Here is an 18,309-nt window from a genome sequence, read left to right as displayed (position 1 = left end):
GTTAAAGAACCCTGATTTAAACAATAAAATGCTAACTCTTAGCAGAAATGGCAAGTCACTACTGTGGGTGGTAAGCTAACTTTTGCAGCTTACCAGTTAACTCGCTACTACAGTTCCTACCTTCAGTTTTTTGTTTTTTGAAGGGCTAAAAAATGACTTAACCTCTCTATATACTGACTACTGCTCTGACCAGAGCCTCTGACCCAGAACCACACATTTTCTGCATGTTGACAAATTTAAAGTTTGACAGCCCCTCGCGCCTGTAAATTGTCAGCCCTGATTGGACACTTGCTGTTCGAGGGAGGAGTTATTATCATAGACATATATACGGAGACGCCGCATCGAGCGCTGAGCCGTACGTCAACGTCGCCGCCATATTGGATGTGGCAAGGCTGCATTGTAAACTAATAGAAGTGAATGGACTTAATTTCATAAAGCGCCTTTCTACAAAGAAATTTACGTTAATGCCTCTCGTTTATTCATTCACACACACACACACACACACACTAATATACTTGGGAAAAAGTTAGGCACCAAAAACAATGTATTTGATCTTCTCAGATGGCTAAGTTCTTATCTTAGCCATCTGAGAAGATCAAATACATTGTTTTTGGTGCCTGTTTCCCAAGTATATTAGTGTGTGTGTGTGTGTGTGTGTGTGTGTGTGTGTGTGTGTGTGAATGAATAAACGAGAGGCATTAACGTAAATTTCTTTGTAGAAAGGCGCTTTATGAAGTTAAGTCCATTCACTTAGTTTACAGTGCAGCCTTGCCACATCCAATATGGCGGCGACGTTGACGTATCGCAGCAGCGGGCAAACCCACTCGATGCGGCGTCTACGTATATATGTCTATGGTTACTATAAGCAGTCATTTGGGGGTAAAGTGGCGAAGTTTTGCCCACTTTTTATCGGTTTATGGTGTATGCCAACGTTAGCAGATTATTTTACATTATTTATACAGACCGTGTACAATTTCTAGTTACCACCGTTATCTGACTGTTATAACAACGAATGACGTACTCACCACTACGTCGCCTTTTGATGACGTTTTTATGTAACTCCGGTTGACTGCGCGAAATACAAAGCGACAAGAGAAGGGTTCGGCGCCGGTTGCGCTTCAGTAAGCCAGTCAAAGATATGCGAATAACAGCACCACCAGCCAGTTGGTGTATATTTTATCCTCGCTGACCGACTCTCCTCCTCTCTGCAATGGAGTACGGGAAGGAGAGAGTGGTAGCTTTAGTGGACATGGACTGCTTTTACGTGCAGGTGGAGCAGAGGCTCAACCCAGCTCTGAAGAACACTCCCTGTGTGGTGGCCCAGTACAAGACGTGGAAAGGAGGCAGGTGAGTTTCTGACACAGAGTCTGTGTTTTTATGATCAACGCAACTGAAAGCGCCAGTCCCTCGATTAGAAAGTGATGAAAAAAAGCTGTTTGTAGTTTAACTCGATGCTGTTGTGCAGTTAGCTTGGTTTGTTCTGCTTCATAAGACAGTGCTGCAGTTAGTAACGTAAACAACCCTCTTTCTCTCCCAAAATTCAGTAAATTAAAGCTTTACTGTCATGATCACAGCTACTGCATATTGGCAAAGCACCCTGACTGCACTGAGAGGTAGTAGGAGCATCGATCATGGAGTACAGATTAGACATTTGATGTAATAGAGCTCAGAAAACTAAGATGCAAAACAAGAGCTGCAGAATGAGATAAGCTAAATCACAGAAAAGACTCACAAGAATGACTAGGCCTAAGCGAAATGAAATTGATTGAAATGACAGTCTGAACTCAGGGTCCTCTTACTGGCTTTGCAAAGTTGCCATCATGAGGAACTGAAAGTGGATCATACCCCCCTTCTTGCTCTTTCTCAGGCTGTTCACTGACATCTGGTCGATGACTTTCACTCCTTCCCTGTCAATGCTGTGATTGGACAGCTTGAGATTGCGTTTGTTTTCAGTTGCAGGGACCATTTAAATTGCTGTCTCTGTGTTGGCAACTCACCCGCCTTCATTCCCCACAGATAACCCATCTTGGACTTCCTATGATCATGGTTTGTAAACATGTGGTTCTCAACTAAATATCATCCTCTGTTAGTATCATAGCTGTGAGCTACGAGGCCAGGGCCCATGGCGTCACCAGGAACATGTGGGTGGACGATGCAAAGAAACTGTGCCAGGATCTCCAGGTGGCACGAGTGCGTGAGTCTCATGGCAAGGCAGACCTGACACAGTAAGTGCTGGTGATGTACTGTCCTGAGATTGTGCCATAAACCAATTCTTCTGTTCATAGCCTTAATAAAAAATATTGTGCTATTTCAATACCTCCACTCCTGTGACCAGTTGTAAAGTAGATAACCACCTCACCCCTGTGTAGTTACAGGGAGGCAAGCGTGGAGGTGATTGAGGTCATGTCCCGCTTCGCTGTGATTGAGAGAGCCAGCATTGATGAAGCCTACGTCGATCTGACTGCTGCGGTCCAGCAGCGATTGAAAAACATGACCGATAGTCAAATTGAGCCTCACCTGCTGAAGACAACCTACATCCAGGGGTACCCACAAAGCTCACCTGAACAGGAAGAATCTGCCGAAGAATCTGCCTTGGATAAAGGTAGGCTATAACCAAGCTTTGACTAACTGAGAACTCACTTCATGGTTTCAGCACCTGACACTGGAAACTGGTGTTGACACTTGACAAAACCCCCAAAATCTGGTAGAAAGTATCCCTCTAACAGTGTTGTGTTTGTCCCCAGAGGGGCAGAGGTCCAGAGGTCTCCAGCAGTGGCTGGCATCCTTACCTGTCCCTCTATTAGGGGAACAGAACTCTGCAGAACTGCAGCTAACTCTGGGGGCAATCATTGTAGAGGAAATGAGAGCAGCTGTAGAGAAACACACAGGTTTCCGCTGTTCAGCAGGTATATCACACAACAAGGTAGGAACATTTGTTTCTTGAAATATGATGTTGGTGTGATACTCAAGAGCGGTAATTGTCATCGCTGTGGTCATCGTTTCCTGTCTTCTTTTCCCAGGTATTGGCCAAACTAGCTTGTGGTCTGAACAAACCCAACAGACAAACTGTTCTGCCTTTGGACTCTGTGACAGAACTTTTCAGCTCTCTTCCCATCGGCAAGATGTGAGTTCGAAGCACTACTCTGCCATAAAAAAACTCTTCTCATCACAAGTTACTCTTATCTTCAACACAGATGTTTGAAAACAAGAGTCGACTAAAAATTCACTGCACTTTTGTATTGCAGCCGTAACCTGGGGGGGAAGCTGGGTGCCTCCATTACAGAAACTCTGGGAATAGAGAACATGGGGGATCTGACTCGCTTCTCTCAGGCTGAACTGGGACAGCACTTTGGAGAAAAGACAGGGTAAGATGAGCCAGATATTCCGTTAAAAGTTTCATAAGATGACTGACGGACAAAGGTTTTGCTTGGTGTTTGCAATTATTATGCCAGATACCATCTTAATATTAAGTGGAATGGACATAATCATAACATGGCCTAAGTTCCTAATGTATTTTTATTTATTTATTTAACCTTTATTTAACCAGGAAGTCCTATTGAGACAGAAAATCTCTTTTACAAGAGAGACCTGGCCAAGGTAGCAGCCAATCAAAACACATTAAAATGCAACAAATACAAAATATAATACAAAAATCCACAATAAAACAGCAACTATTCAAACATAGCGTCTCTGTCCACGTCCATGGTGCATAGAGAGAGAACGCAGTTTTCCCCAGATCTGTTAAAACCCGGGGTAAATTAATGACCTCATTACCTTAGTCACTATTTTAATTTACTCTTTTAGTTCACCTGAGTCCATGTGCTTATAAAATGCATCTGGGCAAAGATTTTCTCAGCAAAATTACAAATACTGCTGTAGCAATAAGATTGGTAAAAGTGCTTCAAAAGTGCTGTGTTTGATAACATGCTCCAAAAATTAACTGGACTTGAATTCTCAGCATTTTATTTATACTTAATTACCAGCCACATTTACCATTGAACTGTCTACTTTGCAGCCAGTGGCTGTATGACTTGTGTCGGGGGATTGAGTTTGAAGCAGTGATACCCAGGCAGCTTCCTAAATCCATTGGCTGCAGTAAAAACTTCCCCGGGAAGACATCGCTGGCTACAAAAGAGCAGGTATGGGCCAACGGCCTCTGTTTCCCCTTTGTTACAACAGGAAATGACAAGTATTACTTAATGTGTGTTTTACTTTAGTCTCATACTGACTGGACGTGATGAAACTTTGAGAGAATGTAGTTGATGTATCTAGATGTGTAAGGAAGATGGCATTTAACATTTTCATGTTAATTATTAACAACCTCCGTGTAGGTACAATATTGGCTTCATCAACTGGCCCTTGAGCTGGAGGAGAGACTTACTAAGGACAGAGAAGTGGTGAGTTATGTGCGGTTGTGTAATTTATTGCTTTCCCTTATTACAGCAGCACTGTCTAATTCCTCAGCTGAACTTCCTGTTGTTGTTACATATAGTACATATAATTGTGTTTCACATCAGTAACTGTCATTTCTCTCTTTCTTACAGAATGGTCGTGTGGCTAAATTGTTGACGGTTGGTGTACGTCAGATGGGGGACAAGAGGCCGAGCAGCTTCTCTCGCTGTTGTGCCTTAGTACGCTACGAAGCGACCAAACTGTCCGCTGACAGCTTTGCCATCATCAAGAGTCTCAACACAGCAGGAAACCACCAGGCAGCATGGTAATTAGGACATAATGACACAGTGTGAAATATTTAAAGTCACTGGTTGAGGGTAATCTGTGCGACTGATTATACTCCATCTTGCCTCATGTCCCCAGGACTCCACCCCTCACCCTGCTCCAACTCTCAGCGAGCAAATTCAGTGACGCTCCATCAGCAGGCGGCATTGCCGGCTTTCTTTCCAGCGATGTCACTTCAACCCAAAGTCTTCTCTCTTCCACTCAGCCCTCGACCCAGACACCTGCTGAACTGAAAAACGACTCGGCATGCAAAGGACCAGGCACCATCCAGTCGTTCTTTCAAAAGGCAGCTGGGAAACAAAGGCAGAAGGTTACAAAAGGCGTAGAGGAGGATGATACAGGATCGACAGGGATTCTCCCAGCTTCCTCATCTCACAAAACCTCAGCCACTGAAAGTCAGTTGGAGACCAATTGCTCTGGTTCTAAAAATGGTTCAGCAAGCCCCCAGTCTGGCATTTCCTCGTTCTTCCACAAGAAGAGTCTTGAAAGAAGCTCACAGGCCTCAGCATCAAACAAACCTCAAATGGGACGTGAGCCTGGACCTGACAGTAAAGACGACTCAGATGACACTGCTGCTGCTGCTGTGTCAGGCCCACAGGAGAAACATAACTCATCTCAGCAGCCAGAAGAGTTAAGAGATGAGCTGAACACGGATCCAGATGTAGATCACCAGCCTTCCACTGTGGCCAGCGAAGACCTGGTGAACTGTGAACGCTGTGGCCAGGAAGTGTCGGTTTGGGAAATGCCTGAACACAATGACTATCACTTTGCTTTGGATCTCCAGAATTCACTCTCTTCATCCACAAATTCAGCACCCACCTCTTCTTCTGCTGTCTCTTCTACCTCCAGCATCTCTCTAACTCCTCTCAGAGCCCAGTCGGCACGAGGCAAGACAAAAACCAGAGGCCAGTCAGGACCACAGCCGAAAAGACATCGCTCCCAAGGTGGAAATACAGGCACTCTGGATTCTTTTTTCAAGAAGAACTGATGATGTTCATCTTTCCTCTGCTGTTGGCGCTGCTCTGCTTCAAACTTGGACTCAAGTGCTGCTGCTTTTCTGCCTTTTAAGATGTGTTTTTAAACCAAATAAAATACAAACCTGACAATATGCATATGCATATCACAGACATGCAAATACAGTTAATGTTTATGCTCAAAGAATGGAAACCTATCTTGTAAGGGGATACACAAGGGCTTGTTTTAGTAAATAAGTGTCTACAAATTACTTAAAGTGCTTATTTATGTACTTTGTTCTCATATGGTTTTTATTATAAAATGACATGCAATACTTTGAAGGAATAATTTTATGAATCAGACTATATTAAAGACACTTTTTAAAATTTTGTGTGATGTAGTATTCTGATGTGCCAGCAGATGCCGCTAGTCAGTTGAATATAGAGCAGGATGATGTTTCCTTGTGAGCTCAAGAGATACAGACAGATGTTTGTCCTTTGTCAGACGAGAGTACATATTTGAAATGCTGATGAAATGCACGGTTGCCAGTAGGATGAGAGCAGTTGCACCATTATGAGCGGAGTCCTGTTTCGTTTTCATTTTCCTACCATGGTGAACCTATTGTTCTGTGGCGCTGGAGCGTTGAAAGACAGCTGAACGAGGACTTTATTCTTGCGTCAGCTTGCATCAGCTGGGGAGCAGATTAGGAGGAACAGGGCCAGGGAAATGAAATAACAACTCCTTTTATAAATCAATTTTGCGTGGTGAGTCATGACTTTGTGACATGTGAGCCAGAGGACAACACACTGGGTGTGGGATGACACGGTTCAAAACACTGGGCAATTTTAAGATGACAAAATGACAAAATTTAACACATGCTAAGGAGACAATAAAACTTTTATTCATGTACATCATGATACACAAATTGGATCTGTACATAAATATTGCATTTCACCCAAATAATCAAAAATATTACGCTTTCAATTAAAGGGAAAAGGTCTTAAACGTGATCAGAAAAAAGTGGAGATGTGTTGGTGTCGTTAAGAATATTGCGAAAACAGTGAAAAACATTATAGAATAAATTGTAACACCTGAAACTACTAGAAATCTAAAAAATACTTCTCAGATGCATTAAAACAAACTTTAACACCTGATAACGCTTCATAAAGGCTATAAAATATTTTGGTTGAAATGCGTTCTTAGTTTTCCTTTCTTTGAGTGCACAACAAAATGGGTGCAACAAAACGGCACACATCCCAGTTGTCCTCTCTGTCACTGATGTCAGCGGGACAACAAATCTATAAGTCACATCAACATGCTATAATAAGACACGACAAGGCCAACAGCGGCCTTGAACACAGACGAGTAACCGACATTCATTTTCAAAGTCGTCGTCTAAATATAAAAAGCTGATTCAATTAGTAGCACCAACTTAGATTTTTTTTTTAGTTGTAAAAGTTTGGGGTGTGATGGTGGGCTACTCAAACAGTAGTTCCATTAGGCACTGTGTTAAACCCCCTCAAAGTTAGTGACATCAGTAACTTAAGTGAAGAGACGACATCAAGTACCTCCAACACATTGCTTTAAAACAAAGCAGCATCAGTAGGCAGCTTCAAGAACTGTATAATCGATATTCAAACATCTCTTTGGGAAAACACCTTTGTCTTTTTTCCCCCTTAAACCTCCCTCCCCCCCAAGTCAGCAACAGAAACCTCCACTGGAGTAGTTCTGTGAACGTGGAATGCTGTCTAATATCTAAACTGACCTGAGTAACTAAAGCACTTGAAAGATAGGCAGCAAGATCGTTACCATCTCAGTGCGCTATCGTGAGGCATTATTTGTGAATAAAAAACAGAATTCTCACAGACATATGTGACATAACAAAACCATTTACAAGGTGATCGCCAACATGAGTCATATTGGCAAACTGGGTCAAGTTCTATCTTTGCATACCTATGCTCTCCTTTACCTTCATAAAGTGCCATTGTCAGCAGTATTATAGCTTGAAACAAGATGATTTAGCTTATATACAACTGACAAGTATCTCAGTCTTTTAACTATCTCACATACCTCATTAGCTGTTACTTAAATAAGATGATTAGGGTATTCACATCCAGTGAGGCTTGTCCTTATCAGTCAGGCACTATGCTGGTCACACAGACAAGCTGCTGTGGGGTGACACTGGGTGATACACCTTAATGTCCAAGCATCTCATACTTTAACTGTAAACAAGTATCCGCTAAAGGTATATCAACACTGCAATTTTAGGTTTCAGTGCAAGTGTGTGTGGGCCTCTCTTCTCAAAGTGTGTGTTAGGAGTGCATTTAGGTGTAAACTGTGTAAGCAGCACTTCAACGTTGCAAGCAATTTCCTTGACAATATCACTTTGGTGGATGTTGCTAAGTGAGTGTGTTAAAGAGGCGGCTGAGGGCTTTCCTCTTATCGGTGCCGTGAAAAGCAACACTCATTAAACCTCAAAACCAGAAAGCAGAATAAAATATCAGCAGTTATTCAAAAAGGCTGAAGAGGAGGATGATGATGACAACAAGGCTTTGGAAAAGGGTGCTAAAACAACAAACTCCTGCGACAGGGATTTCCTGTGCAGGGAGCAGGACAGAGTGGCCTTTGGAGGAAGCAGGAGGTTGTTTGTAAAGCACCTTGCTTTTGGGCGGGACGGTGTTTTCTGCTGTTGTTATCCTCACAAGACTTTAGGCTTCGTCATCCTCGCTTTGGGGTGGCTGGTACTGGGCGATGGGCTGCAGCTTGGTGACGTGGCCGATACCTTTAGTCACGCCCTGTCTGAAGAGCACCTTAGCTCCCACTTTCAAGTATTCTGGGTGCTTGATGAACTTGAAGAGAACAACTGCTTTCTCCCCTGTCCTCAGCTCCTCCTGTGGCACGGTGATGTTTGATCAGAACAGAAAAACAAAAGAAAGACAGCATTAAGAATAAACCAAATGTCAAACTGCTTAATGTAACCCACTGGGATATAACAAGCCCAGGTTTTAGAAGCAGAGGACAAATTCCAGGAGAGTTGTAGCTCAGTGGATGGACCGACCTTGCCATACACAGCCTCCACTGTAGCGGTCTGTCTCACATTGCCAATGTGCACAGTAACCTGGAAGCCCTTGTGGAAGGTCTTGGCGTGGAAGAGCAGCACAATCTCAGCCTCAAACATCCAGCAGATGGTAGGATCCATTTCCGGGCTCACCATCACCATACCCTGCAAGTGGCAAACACATTGTACACAGAGATTAGAATTCATTGTCTAACATGAAAAAAATACATGGAACACACACTCCCTCTGTACACTGATACAGGCGAGCAGTAAGGGGAGAAAGGAAGAGTTGGCACCAACGTCAAGTGTCTGACCTTGCGTAGTAATGAGCGATCGAAGTTGCCCAGAGCGAGTGTGGCAGCCTGGCCGGCCCTGAGCACCCTGCATGCCGAGCGGTTCCTTTGGATGCTCCCGATGGTCAACTTGTGGAACTGGCCCGAGTCTGTGGGCCCCACTACAAGGTGATCGCCTTCACGGCAAATACCACTGCAAAGGGTGGTATTCAAAGGGAACAGTAAGTCAGACAGAGCCCGTGCTAAATGCTGAGTAGATGAGCATGAAATAAGCATTTTAACACACCGACCTGTAGAGAGTGCCTCCCACCACGGTCCCCACCTCTGGCACTGTGTAGATCTCATCCACCTGCAATGATGCACATTCAGATTATGTGTATGTATTCACACCGCATCTGAGTTTTAATCTGCCAGGTAATCACTTGCATATAAGGACAAACTTCATCTGAGACATACCTGAAACTCAGTTAGCTGTTGCATAAGCTCCTCCTGCTCCTTGCTGTTGCTTAGAGGCGGGATGATGTTGAAGAAAACCTTGAGCAAGTCTAGACTGTCTCCTGACACACTGGAGCAGGTGAAGATGGGTGTGATGCTGCCAGGGAGAGCACAAGCATGCGATCAGGACACACAGACATCACTGGCTGATCTCTCTCTTATATAAGGCTTCTAAATTAAAGATTCCGCCTTTCATTTATATATTAAATTATGTATACGTAGTTGGTTCATACTTGGGTGACTGGGCGAACTGCTGCGCTGCTGTGACGGCATCGTCTGTGCTGCTTACAATCATGGGCACCTTGTTGCAGCCCGGCTGCTTCAGGACACGCTCCAGCTGCCGCACGGTGCGCTCCACTGTGGCTCGCGTACAGAGGTCCACCTTGCTGATGACGATGAAGATTGGCACCTTCAGGGCCATGGCAAGTCCAAGATGCTCCCGTGTTGTTCCAGCTGGAAGAGAGGAAAAAGAAGTAGGAATTGAATTAGGTGTAGTCAGAGGGTTTTACTACACTCACATCACTTCACACTTCACATTATCAAACATACTTTCACATGCAAGTGCACAAATGCAAAGTTCATTTTCAGGTTTTATGCTTGATTTTCTGACAAAGATAAATTTGCACTACGTGAACAGACAGGATCCTGTGTCCTCAGCAAACAGCCCTTTGAACACACAGTGTAAGGAAATCCACATCCATGATTCAAAGGACCCTTGTGACCGAAGAAAACACAGCTTATCTGCTGGCACTTAATGTGAGTCTGAGGGTCAGGAGAGCATGTGTGCAGACTGATAAGACCAGGTAGAATTTACCATGACGTATGATTGTTATGTCATGTAGATAGGATATCAGCACAGGAATATTCGACCATATATGTTCATGACGTAATTGCCTTGGCTGTGGCGGCAGTGTCCTTGATGCATGTCTGGTGGGTTGTGCTCCTTTGTAGACAAAAGGTGTGAGAGGCAGCCATACAGCAATGTTGGCTTTCCGGGTTTTCCCTGCCATTCTAAGTGGTTTTTTTTAGAGCACTTAAGCTGAACAAACAAAAAACTATGCTGCTCTGTTTTACTGTCACTTATGGGCACACTGCTTCTGTCCCATCCTTTCTGATTTGATGTTTCACCAGCTCCTCCTCACACACCAGCCGCCAACACCAGGGTAACACCGGGTCAGCTGCTCTGCTCTGCCTGTGTTGCCTCCGACTTCAGTGAAGGCTGGTTTGACCATGGAGATGTGAGCTTGACCACAGCCTTTTATCAATCAGAGACACTAGGTGAAATCCTGTCCTTCTGTGCTTCCCGGCTGGTGCTTCCTGTGCTCTGCATCACGCCAGCTGTCATTTGCATCTGTGGTCAAACCAGCTGCTTCTATAATTGGAGTGTGCCCGTACTTTGACCTGTAATTGCATCGTCACAACCCAGGATTCACTATGACTACATCCGCTTTTCAAAGTAAGCTGTTAACAGAGTAACATAATAAGAAGGAGGATAAGAATAAGAAGGAAATAAGATTTACTGGATTAAATTCACAGGGAGTATAAAGCATGTTACCTGTGTCCCTTATACGTTAAAAAAAAAAAAACACTAAATAGTGAAGGAAATTCATTTATTCTTTGATGTTGTGTTGCTGGGGAGAAAAACTGACAATGAAATTACTGTTGCAGCCTGCAGTCATGTGGGAGAGGCCTTCTGAGAGAGCTAAGTCATCAAAAAACCTCTGAAATGTAACACTTAACAGCTAAATTTAGAGCAGAGCAGCACTTCACATGAGAAGCTCTTTATTTTAGAAAGGGTGGAATTTCTTGTTTTATAACTTTATCAAAGCCCTTTCTTTGAGAAAAATAGTGCAATATTGTTCATTACATTTTGAATATTTTCTTATTGAATTGGTGAAATTTATTCATCCACATCATGACTGAACACTCCTTCTGATGAGAAAATGTGCTTAAATCGTAAAAGGCAGGATTCAGAAAATTTAAAATTTAAATGGAAATCAGATTTCATAGGGCCCTCGATTATGTATTGGTGCGGATATAGGTCTCAAATCCCCCTATATGCCAAAGTAGGTTCAGGATACTGACTTGTAACGCACATATACAGGTTGGCAGAGACTTAAAATACCTTTACCCCCTCATCAGCTGAGCAGCAGGTTGTTTTGCTAGTTGTGTGTTATTTTAAGAGCATCTGAGGTGAACGTGCATAGGAGAAATCAATGTCCCCTCATCCCTTATGGAGGTGCCAAGATATTTGGTAAAGTGTCACAGAACGATAGGAGGTGATTACCCGCCCTCTGGCTTTTTGGCTCGTCACAGATACAACCTCAGATGAGCCCTATGCGTTACACAGCTCCATTACCCTGTTTCATAATTAAAGCTGTGGCTCTAGGGTTGCAGACACTGTGTCCTCCTTCTGTCTGGTGCATAGCAAAGGTGGCCCTCATTCTTGACCCCATTTCCCCCAGCATGCCCAAGTTTAGAGCACACACCCACGCAAACACGGCAACGCCCACAGGGGGTTATTTTACTACTGTACATAGGCGACATCGCTTTTGTTTCTTTGTTTACCACTAAAAACGGCAAAATATGGGTGAGAAAATTCACCATTTTGTTATTTAACTAATTTTGTTATTTTTCAAAGATAACTCAAACACCAAACTTGGGTGTGATTCATGCTCACGTTTGCAGCCTTTTGCAAAATCAGTGAAACCATATATACAAAATGACCTTACAATAACTTGAAAACTGCCAGCCATACATTAACAGCAGCTGAATATAGTTCACCTAATACCTCCAGCAGGCTGTGAGCTGGACTGCTAAGTAACAAGTGTTGTCTCCAAGGCTCAGGTTACATCTACGTGTCTCCTTGCCACTTGCAAAAATCAAACATAACCTCAGACCTCTCAATAAACCTATGCTGTTCAAGGCGACTGCTTTTAAAAGCACAGAACATGCATTAAGCATTAATGGTTTGTTCTAATTTGATCCCACTTGCAGTGTCCATCAGAGCCCCTCCTCCTCCCACTTAAGAATTACCACAAACACAAATATGTCAGAGTGCCTGAGCAGTCAAAAGTGCTGCAATTAGGTCACAGTCTCCCCTGGAGGTATGTGTTCGAATTCCACTTCTGATAACTATTTTCCCCCCAAATACTACTGTTTACTATCACAGCCAAAAATAGAAAACAAACAAAAGAGTAAACAAACATTACGTCTATACAAGTAATGCAAAGAGCTGCCTAGCCTGTTCCGCCTGTTTCAGCTGCTCAGGTTTCAAAGTATGTCGCTCCCGGACGTGAGTATCGTAAAAGCTTCCTGCACAGTCATTGCCATAATCATAAAAAGTCTGGGTTGGTGAAGGGATATGATGCGCTAATACAAAATCTATCAATAAAATAGGCCGTTCAAATGTAGTGCCAAAGTGACGATGAAGACCCACTCAGTGTGGCGCCATGTGAAATTCATCCCCAATCATTTTCTATGCAACACTTCGCAAAAAAAGGGAGTGGCTGAAAGTTAAAAATTTCTACTTTATGCTCAGGAGCACAGAGCCACCTCCAGCAGGTCAGAGGACTCTGTTATGAAAAGATGGTATTTGAGATATTTCAGTAGTGGCAGGCAGGGAGGAGAAGGAGAGGTAAAGCAACTGTGGTAGGAATAGCAGTCTGTTACATAAGCTCAGATATCACATGTTTGCAAAGCCACAGCTGGCCAAGTCCACTAAAGGTGTACACAAACATAGGCTCTCTGTCAGACTGGCCTGGCAAATGTCTATTACCGGCCTGTGACCCTGCGACAGCTCCCCTTTCAGCTTGTCTTGTCTGAATAGTAAAGTGACTAGACGACGTGCACACAGAGAGACACCAGTGTATTTTAATTGTGACACGACGATGCTCAAAGCATCATTAGAAATTTGAATGAATCAATTAATGCTCACCAATGCCGGTATTTGCGCTGACGACCAGCATAGCGAAATCCGGACAGTAGCTGGTGAGGCCAAAGATGGTGGTCTTCAGGTACTTGTGGTGACCAGCCAGATCAATGAATGTGATCATTTTAGACGCACTCTCACAAATCTCCTCTGCTGTTCGAGACTCACTGTAATTCACAACCTAGGAAAATAAGCAATCATGTTATGAGTGCCATGATCTTAAATACCTACCAACGTACATATTCCTCAGTTATTCATTTGAAGGTGTAGCTGACACTACTTGCAGATGCAGTATTTTCCTGAGTAATAAATACATCACAACATTAATACTATGATCTTCTTGAACATCTTATTAAGGAAACCCTGTGAGAACCACAACGTAATGTTGCCGCTCTTCATAACAAATGGAGTGCGAATTATTTATTCTCTGGCATTGGATCGTCTCTCACCTCTCCTTTACTATTAAAGCCAAGGATTTCAAAGCTGATGCTTGAGGTGCGTCCAGTCTGGATCTCATGTAGATGCCTGAAGAGGTTGAGCCTCGCTCTCCCCCGTCCATTGTCCAGCTCACCCTGTGTCAAAACACCTAACAGAGTGGACTTGCCCGAGTCCACATTACCCAGTACAGCTACCCGCAGGTCCAAAAACTGCAGGAATAACACAAAGAATAAGCAGGGATTAAAAAAAGAGCAGATAAACAACAAAATATTAACATGCTTACACAGTAGCCCCACTAACCTGCTGGTCATCTGGCACCTTGCGAATGAGAACTTCAGCAATCATACGAGGCACGTCAGAGTCATAGTCCACCTCTCTTTCTCTGAGAACAGCGATGTCAGCTCCAACTCTGTTAGAAAAAAGAAACACAGCATATAATCACTTAATAGCCTTGGCACATTTTTAATTACTATTTGTTTGGTTAGGGTTATAATTTGATGTCAGACTGTGTCAACACACTAAACTTAAAAAAAAGTGAATCTGATATCTTGACTTACTTCTCTGCCAGCCTATGCAGAGTCTTCAGTGACGTCCTCATATCATCCTCTGACAGTCCCACCAGCATGCCATTATCCTCGACACCTATTTGATAGACAGCTTCGCCTCGACCCTCCTGCAGTCGCCATTTCATTTGCGTTGCCAGGTGCTCAAAGCGGTACTGCGTGGGGTTCACCAGCTTCAGCTAGACAAGGGTAAGACTCAGAAAATTAGTGCTGAACTTTAACCGTGATTGTGAGAAGTTAAAGGTGCAGCATGTAATTCTGAAGAAGGATTAATTGTTGAGTCTCATTCTCAGGTCAACGCTTTGTGTTGGTCAAAGTCATATTGATGTGGCGGGGGAGGCAGCTGTCCAGATACTAAAAATCCTCTTGCTAATCCACTGTGGTGTTGGTTTTCCATGGTAGACCATGTGAGACGGCTCTTATATATTCTGTCACATTACCTACACATTGCTGACAGCTTATTATAATGATGACTGACCTTCATCTATAACCTCCACTCTTGCCATGAAGAGGCTGACTTAACCATGAGCTGTTCATCATTACAGTGTTCAATAAAGCCACTAGTTAAGACAACTTAACTGCTTACCTTGTACTCTATATTCCCCTCTTCGGCCTAAGGGAGAGACAAAGAGAGACAGACAGACACAGAACAGGAACAACAACTGTCAGACTGTAGAGAAGTGAGACAACAGGCTATTGATTTGTTAAAAGACACAAAGAAAAGCAATCGGACTGACTGAATGAGTGGTCGGTGCACTACGGTGAATAGGTAGTCACTGACAGCTATACAAGCTGACTAACTGCTTAGCTAGCCTTCACGCACAGTTACTTAATGTAGTATTAGACAAAGCACATGCATGTGTAAATATCAATATACATTTAAAGGGTAAATTGGCCAATATTCCTACAGGTGTGCTCACTGCAGGACAGTGGGGCTGGTTACATGCTGAGGATCAGCTGAAACAACAGCTGGAGCCAGGAAATATGTCGAGACATGTCCCATTATGAGTTCGTGAGCATAGTAATGAGGGGATATGTCTAATTTCTTTAAATTCAGGGATAAGATGCATGCAAAGCTTAAATTAATGTTGAATCTAACCCTGAACCTAAGCTGTTTTTATGTGGAGTTTAAGGTCATCACAATTCTTTCTTTCATGTCCCTGACAAAACAATGGTCACTTTAAATGTTTAGTGAGTTGAAAGTCTAGGTAATTAACTTTATAAACAAATGATCATAGTAATATGTCGTTACTGTGTAGTAACATAGTCCTTGGATGAGTCAATGTCGGGTCAAAACGGTAACACTAGCTAGCTGTAGGTCGACCGAGCACACACCCACCCCCCTTTAGATATTTACAAACACAGCTGTTCCTCTTATGCTAGCTAACCTAGCTAAAACTAGCCAACTTTAACAAGTGTCGTTTAATTAAACACATATTTCTCTCACTAGTGTGGCAAACAAATTATAAGTTGCTAATGCTAGCTTAAAGTATTCATCCCATTCATTTTACTTGAGGTTACAGACTAGCTACGTGTCACTTCCCAGGTCGGTTGACAGACTTACTCTGTGTCAGATAGCTAACCCAAGGTCGGTGAACGCACCATTACTAGTATTTACATACCATAATAACCACACAGACACCATTTAGGCTCACATTATTATTAGCAGCCGTTGTTATGGGTCGTAAATCACATTAGCTTGACTATGCTAGCGGTAGTTGTGCGCGTATTTTCAGCCTTACCTCTGGAGGTAGATACGGAGTGTTATTGCTCGGTTTGAAGTTGCGGGAGAATCGAGCCTTGGATTTCTTGTTGTGCTTGACACAAGCCTTTTTAGGGGCTACCCCGTAGCCGTTTCCCGGCTTGACGCTGGATGCACCGTGAGATCCCGAGCCGTGTCCATTTCCTGAGCCGAATAACTCCGATACCCGCGCATCCATCAGCTACTTTGGGACCTAACTTGTTAGCTTACCACTACCTGGATAAAAAAGATGCTGTGCTAATTAAACAAACCTCGACCCGGGCATGCAGGTGGTTGTTTTAGACTCGAATAAGCCAGCTGGTGGCAGCTTAAAGCCCCCCAAAATAAAAACAAAGCGCCGACCGCCCCCAACTCTTCAAACCGAACAATAACAGCCCCGTCCGAGACTGTCGTTTTGAGTTAACAGTGTGCTTACGTCAGAGAGCGAAATGTCAAAGGCGGTGCTTGATTTGTACAGCTGGGGAGCGCGAGTGGGCGGTTGTTTTTTTTTTTCTGGTTCGCACTGGGTTGTATGTGGTTTAAACCCCGCCCGCCTAGCTACCCGGGTGATGACAGCGTATGCACACACAGATGGACGCTGTTTTGCAGAGCTTTGCATCAGACGAAAAAGGAAATAATTACATAGTGTTTACTAGGACTTTAGAGCAGGGTACAGCCGAAAGATGATGCCATAAGACCTAAAATTGTGTCATCAGCTTAAGACACATTATATAATTGAAATTATAGCATTTAAGCTGTATTCACTAATAATAAGAAGAATAAGAAGAAGCGAATGATATTCACGCTAAAAACCTGAAACAGAGAAAACGACAGAATAATACAAAATCTGAATTAGTTTCACAAAGTTTGGCATTATTATTTTACCACCAATGGCATGTTTTCAGTGTGATCAGTCAGATGTACCTGAATGGGTTTTTTTTCACTTTCGATTCAACATAACAGGAACAGAAAAGGCAGCTTTATTTGTATGGCACATTTCATACACAAGGGTAACTCAAAGTGATCTACAGAGCGGTGAAATATAAAACATAATAAAGGATACGGAAAAGAGTCAAGAAAATTAATTACTAACTGATTTACAGTTTAAAAAACACCATTAACAACAGCAGACAAGAGGTGCAAAGAAAAAAAATATGATTTAAAAATAATTTTGCAGTCATTACAGGGTGCAGTAGGCAGTGTAAAAAAGGAATGTTTTGAGCTTTGACTTAAAAGTGGTCAGTTCTCAAACATCATCTGCTACACCATTATTTGTTCTGACTCTTGGAACGGTCAGTAGGCCAGCCCCAGTTGTCCTCAGGATCCTAGACGGTTCATATGTTAGAAGCATGTCAGAGATATATTTGGGCACTGAGCCACAGCAAGATTTTGAAATCAGTTCTCTGTGTTACAGGTAACCAGGGTAAGGATTTTAGAAGTGGAGAAATGTTGTAATATTTCCTAGTTTTTGTCAGGACACTAGCAGCAGCATTCTGAATAAGCTGAAGTTGCTTTATAGTAATAGAATAAAATAGACTGACGGCCTCTTCTTGAACACTGAGTTTAGTCTGGCTTGTCTTCTTAACACTTACCATCATATGTATCCAACAGCATTACAGTAGACTATTGCCCTCATGACATTGTTTGTCATTTTTCACCTGGCAACAACCAACAAACAAACAGAGAGACTCTTGAGCGCTTCACTTTCTTGGCTATGACGAGGGGACAAGAGTGCCATCAGGTGTTAGGTTGAAAATATGACTCCTGTTTTGGTCCAGACTCTGTGGACCTCTGGGGCTCACGGGATGACAGAGAGGTTTGCAATGCAAAATGTAATTCAAAGGAAGTTAACTTTGACTAACAAATATGTTGGCCATAGCTTTTGGCGCCATTTCAAAGTGGGTCTGACTGTGTATCACTCCATTTCCTCCATTTCCTGATAGTGTTGACTATCATGTGTGGCCCAAATGTTACTTAGACTGGGTTTGTGTAGATTTGTTTAACACATTTGTCTTGCAAACCAGTTGTTGCCAGCAAGCTGACATTACATTACATTTGCTCCCAATTACTGATGATATTTAGATTTGACCTCTAGTTAA

At 43.0% G+C, this 18,309-nt stretch overlaps 2 protein-coding genes across 2 annotated transcripts; one reads left to right on the top strand and one right to left on the bottom strand.

Moving 5' to 3' along the window:
- The first annotated feature begins 1,038 nt into the window (after positions 1 to 1,038).
- polh (polymerase (DNA directed), eta) lies at positions 1,039 to 6,084 on the top strand. Its single transcript, XM_049599812.1, has 10 exons — positions 1,039 to 1,347; positions 2,091 to 2,225; positions 2,370 to 2,602; positions 2,745 to 2,923; positions 3,021 to 3,124; positions 3,246 to 3,365; positions 4,016 to 4,139; positions 4,332 to 4,397; positions 4,545 to 4,717; positions 4,816 to 6,084. The coding sequence occupies exons 1-10, from the start codon at positions 1,211 to 1,213 to the stop codon at positions 5,723 to 5,725; spliced, it is 2,181 nt and encodes a 726-aa protein (XP_049455769.1). The 5' UTR covers positions 1,039 to 1,210; the 3' UTR covers positions 5,726 to 6,084.
- A 486-nt stretch (positions 6,085 to 6,570) lies between these two features.
- On the bottom strand, positions 6,571 to 16,631 carry gtpbp2a (GTP binding protein 2a). Its single transcript, XM_049599815.1, has 12 exons — positions 16,212 to 16,631; positions 15,056 to 15,082; positions 14,464 to 14,648; positions 14,207 to 14,315; positions 13,918 to 14,115; positions 13,475 to 13,649; positions 9,771 to 9,990; positions 9,499 to 9,634; positions 9,333 to 9,391; positions 9,064 to 9,235; positions 8,750 to 8,914; positions 6,571 to 8,582 (listed from the first exon to the last, which is right to left on the bottom strand). Exons 1-12 carry the CDS (start codon positions 16,407 to 16,409, stop codon positions 8,400 to 8,402), a joined length of 1,827 nt encoding a protein of 608 aa, XP_049455772.1. The 5' UTR covers positions 16,410 to 16,631; the 3' UTR covers positions 6,571 to 8,399.
- Between the last annotated feature and the right edge of the window lie 1,678 nt (positions 16,632 to 18,309).

The sequence above is a fragment of the Epinephelus fuscoguttatus genome, linkage group LG16, assembly GCF_011397635.1.
Source record: "Epinephelus fuscoguttatus linkage group LG16, E.fuscoguttatus.final_Chr_v1".
NCBI lineage: Eukaryota > Metazoa > Chordata > Actinopteri > Perciformes > Serranidae > Epinephelus > Epinephelus fuscoguttatus.
The sequence above is the reverse complement of the archived record's forward strand: the minus strand, read 5'-3'. Positions and strand labels throughout refer to the sequence as shown.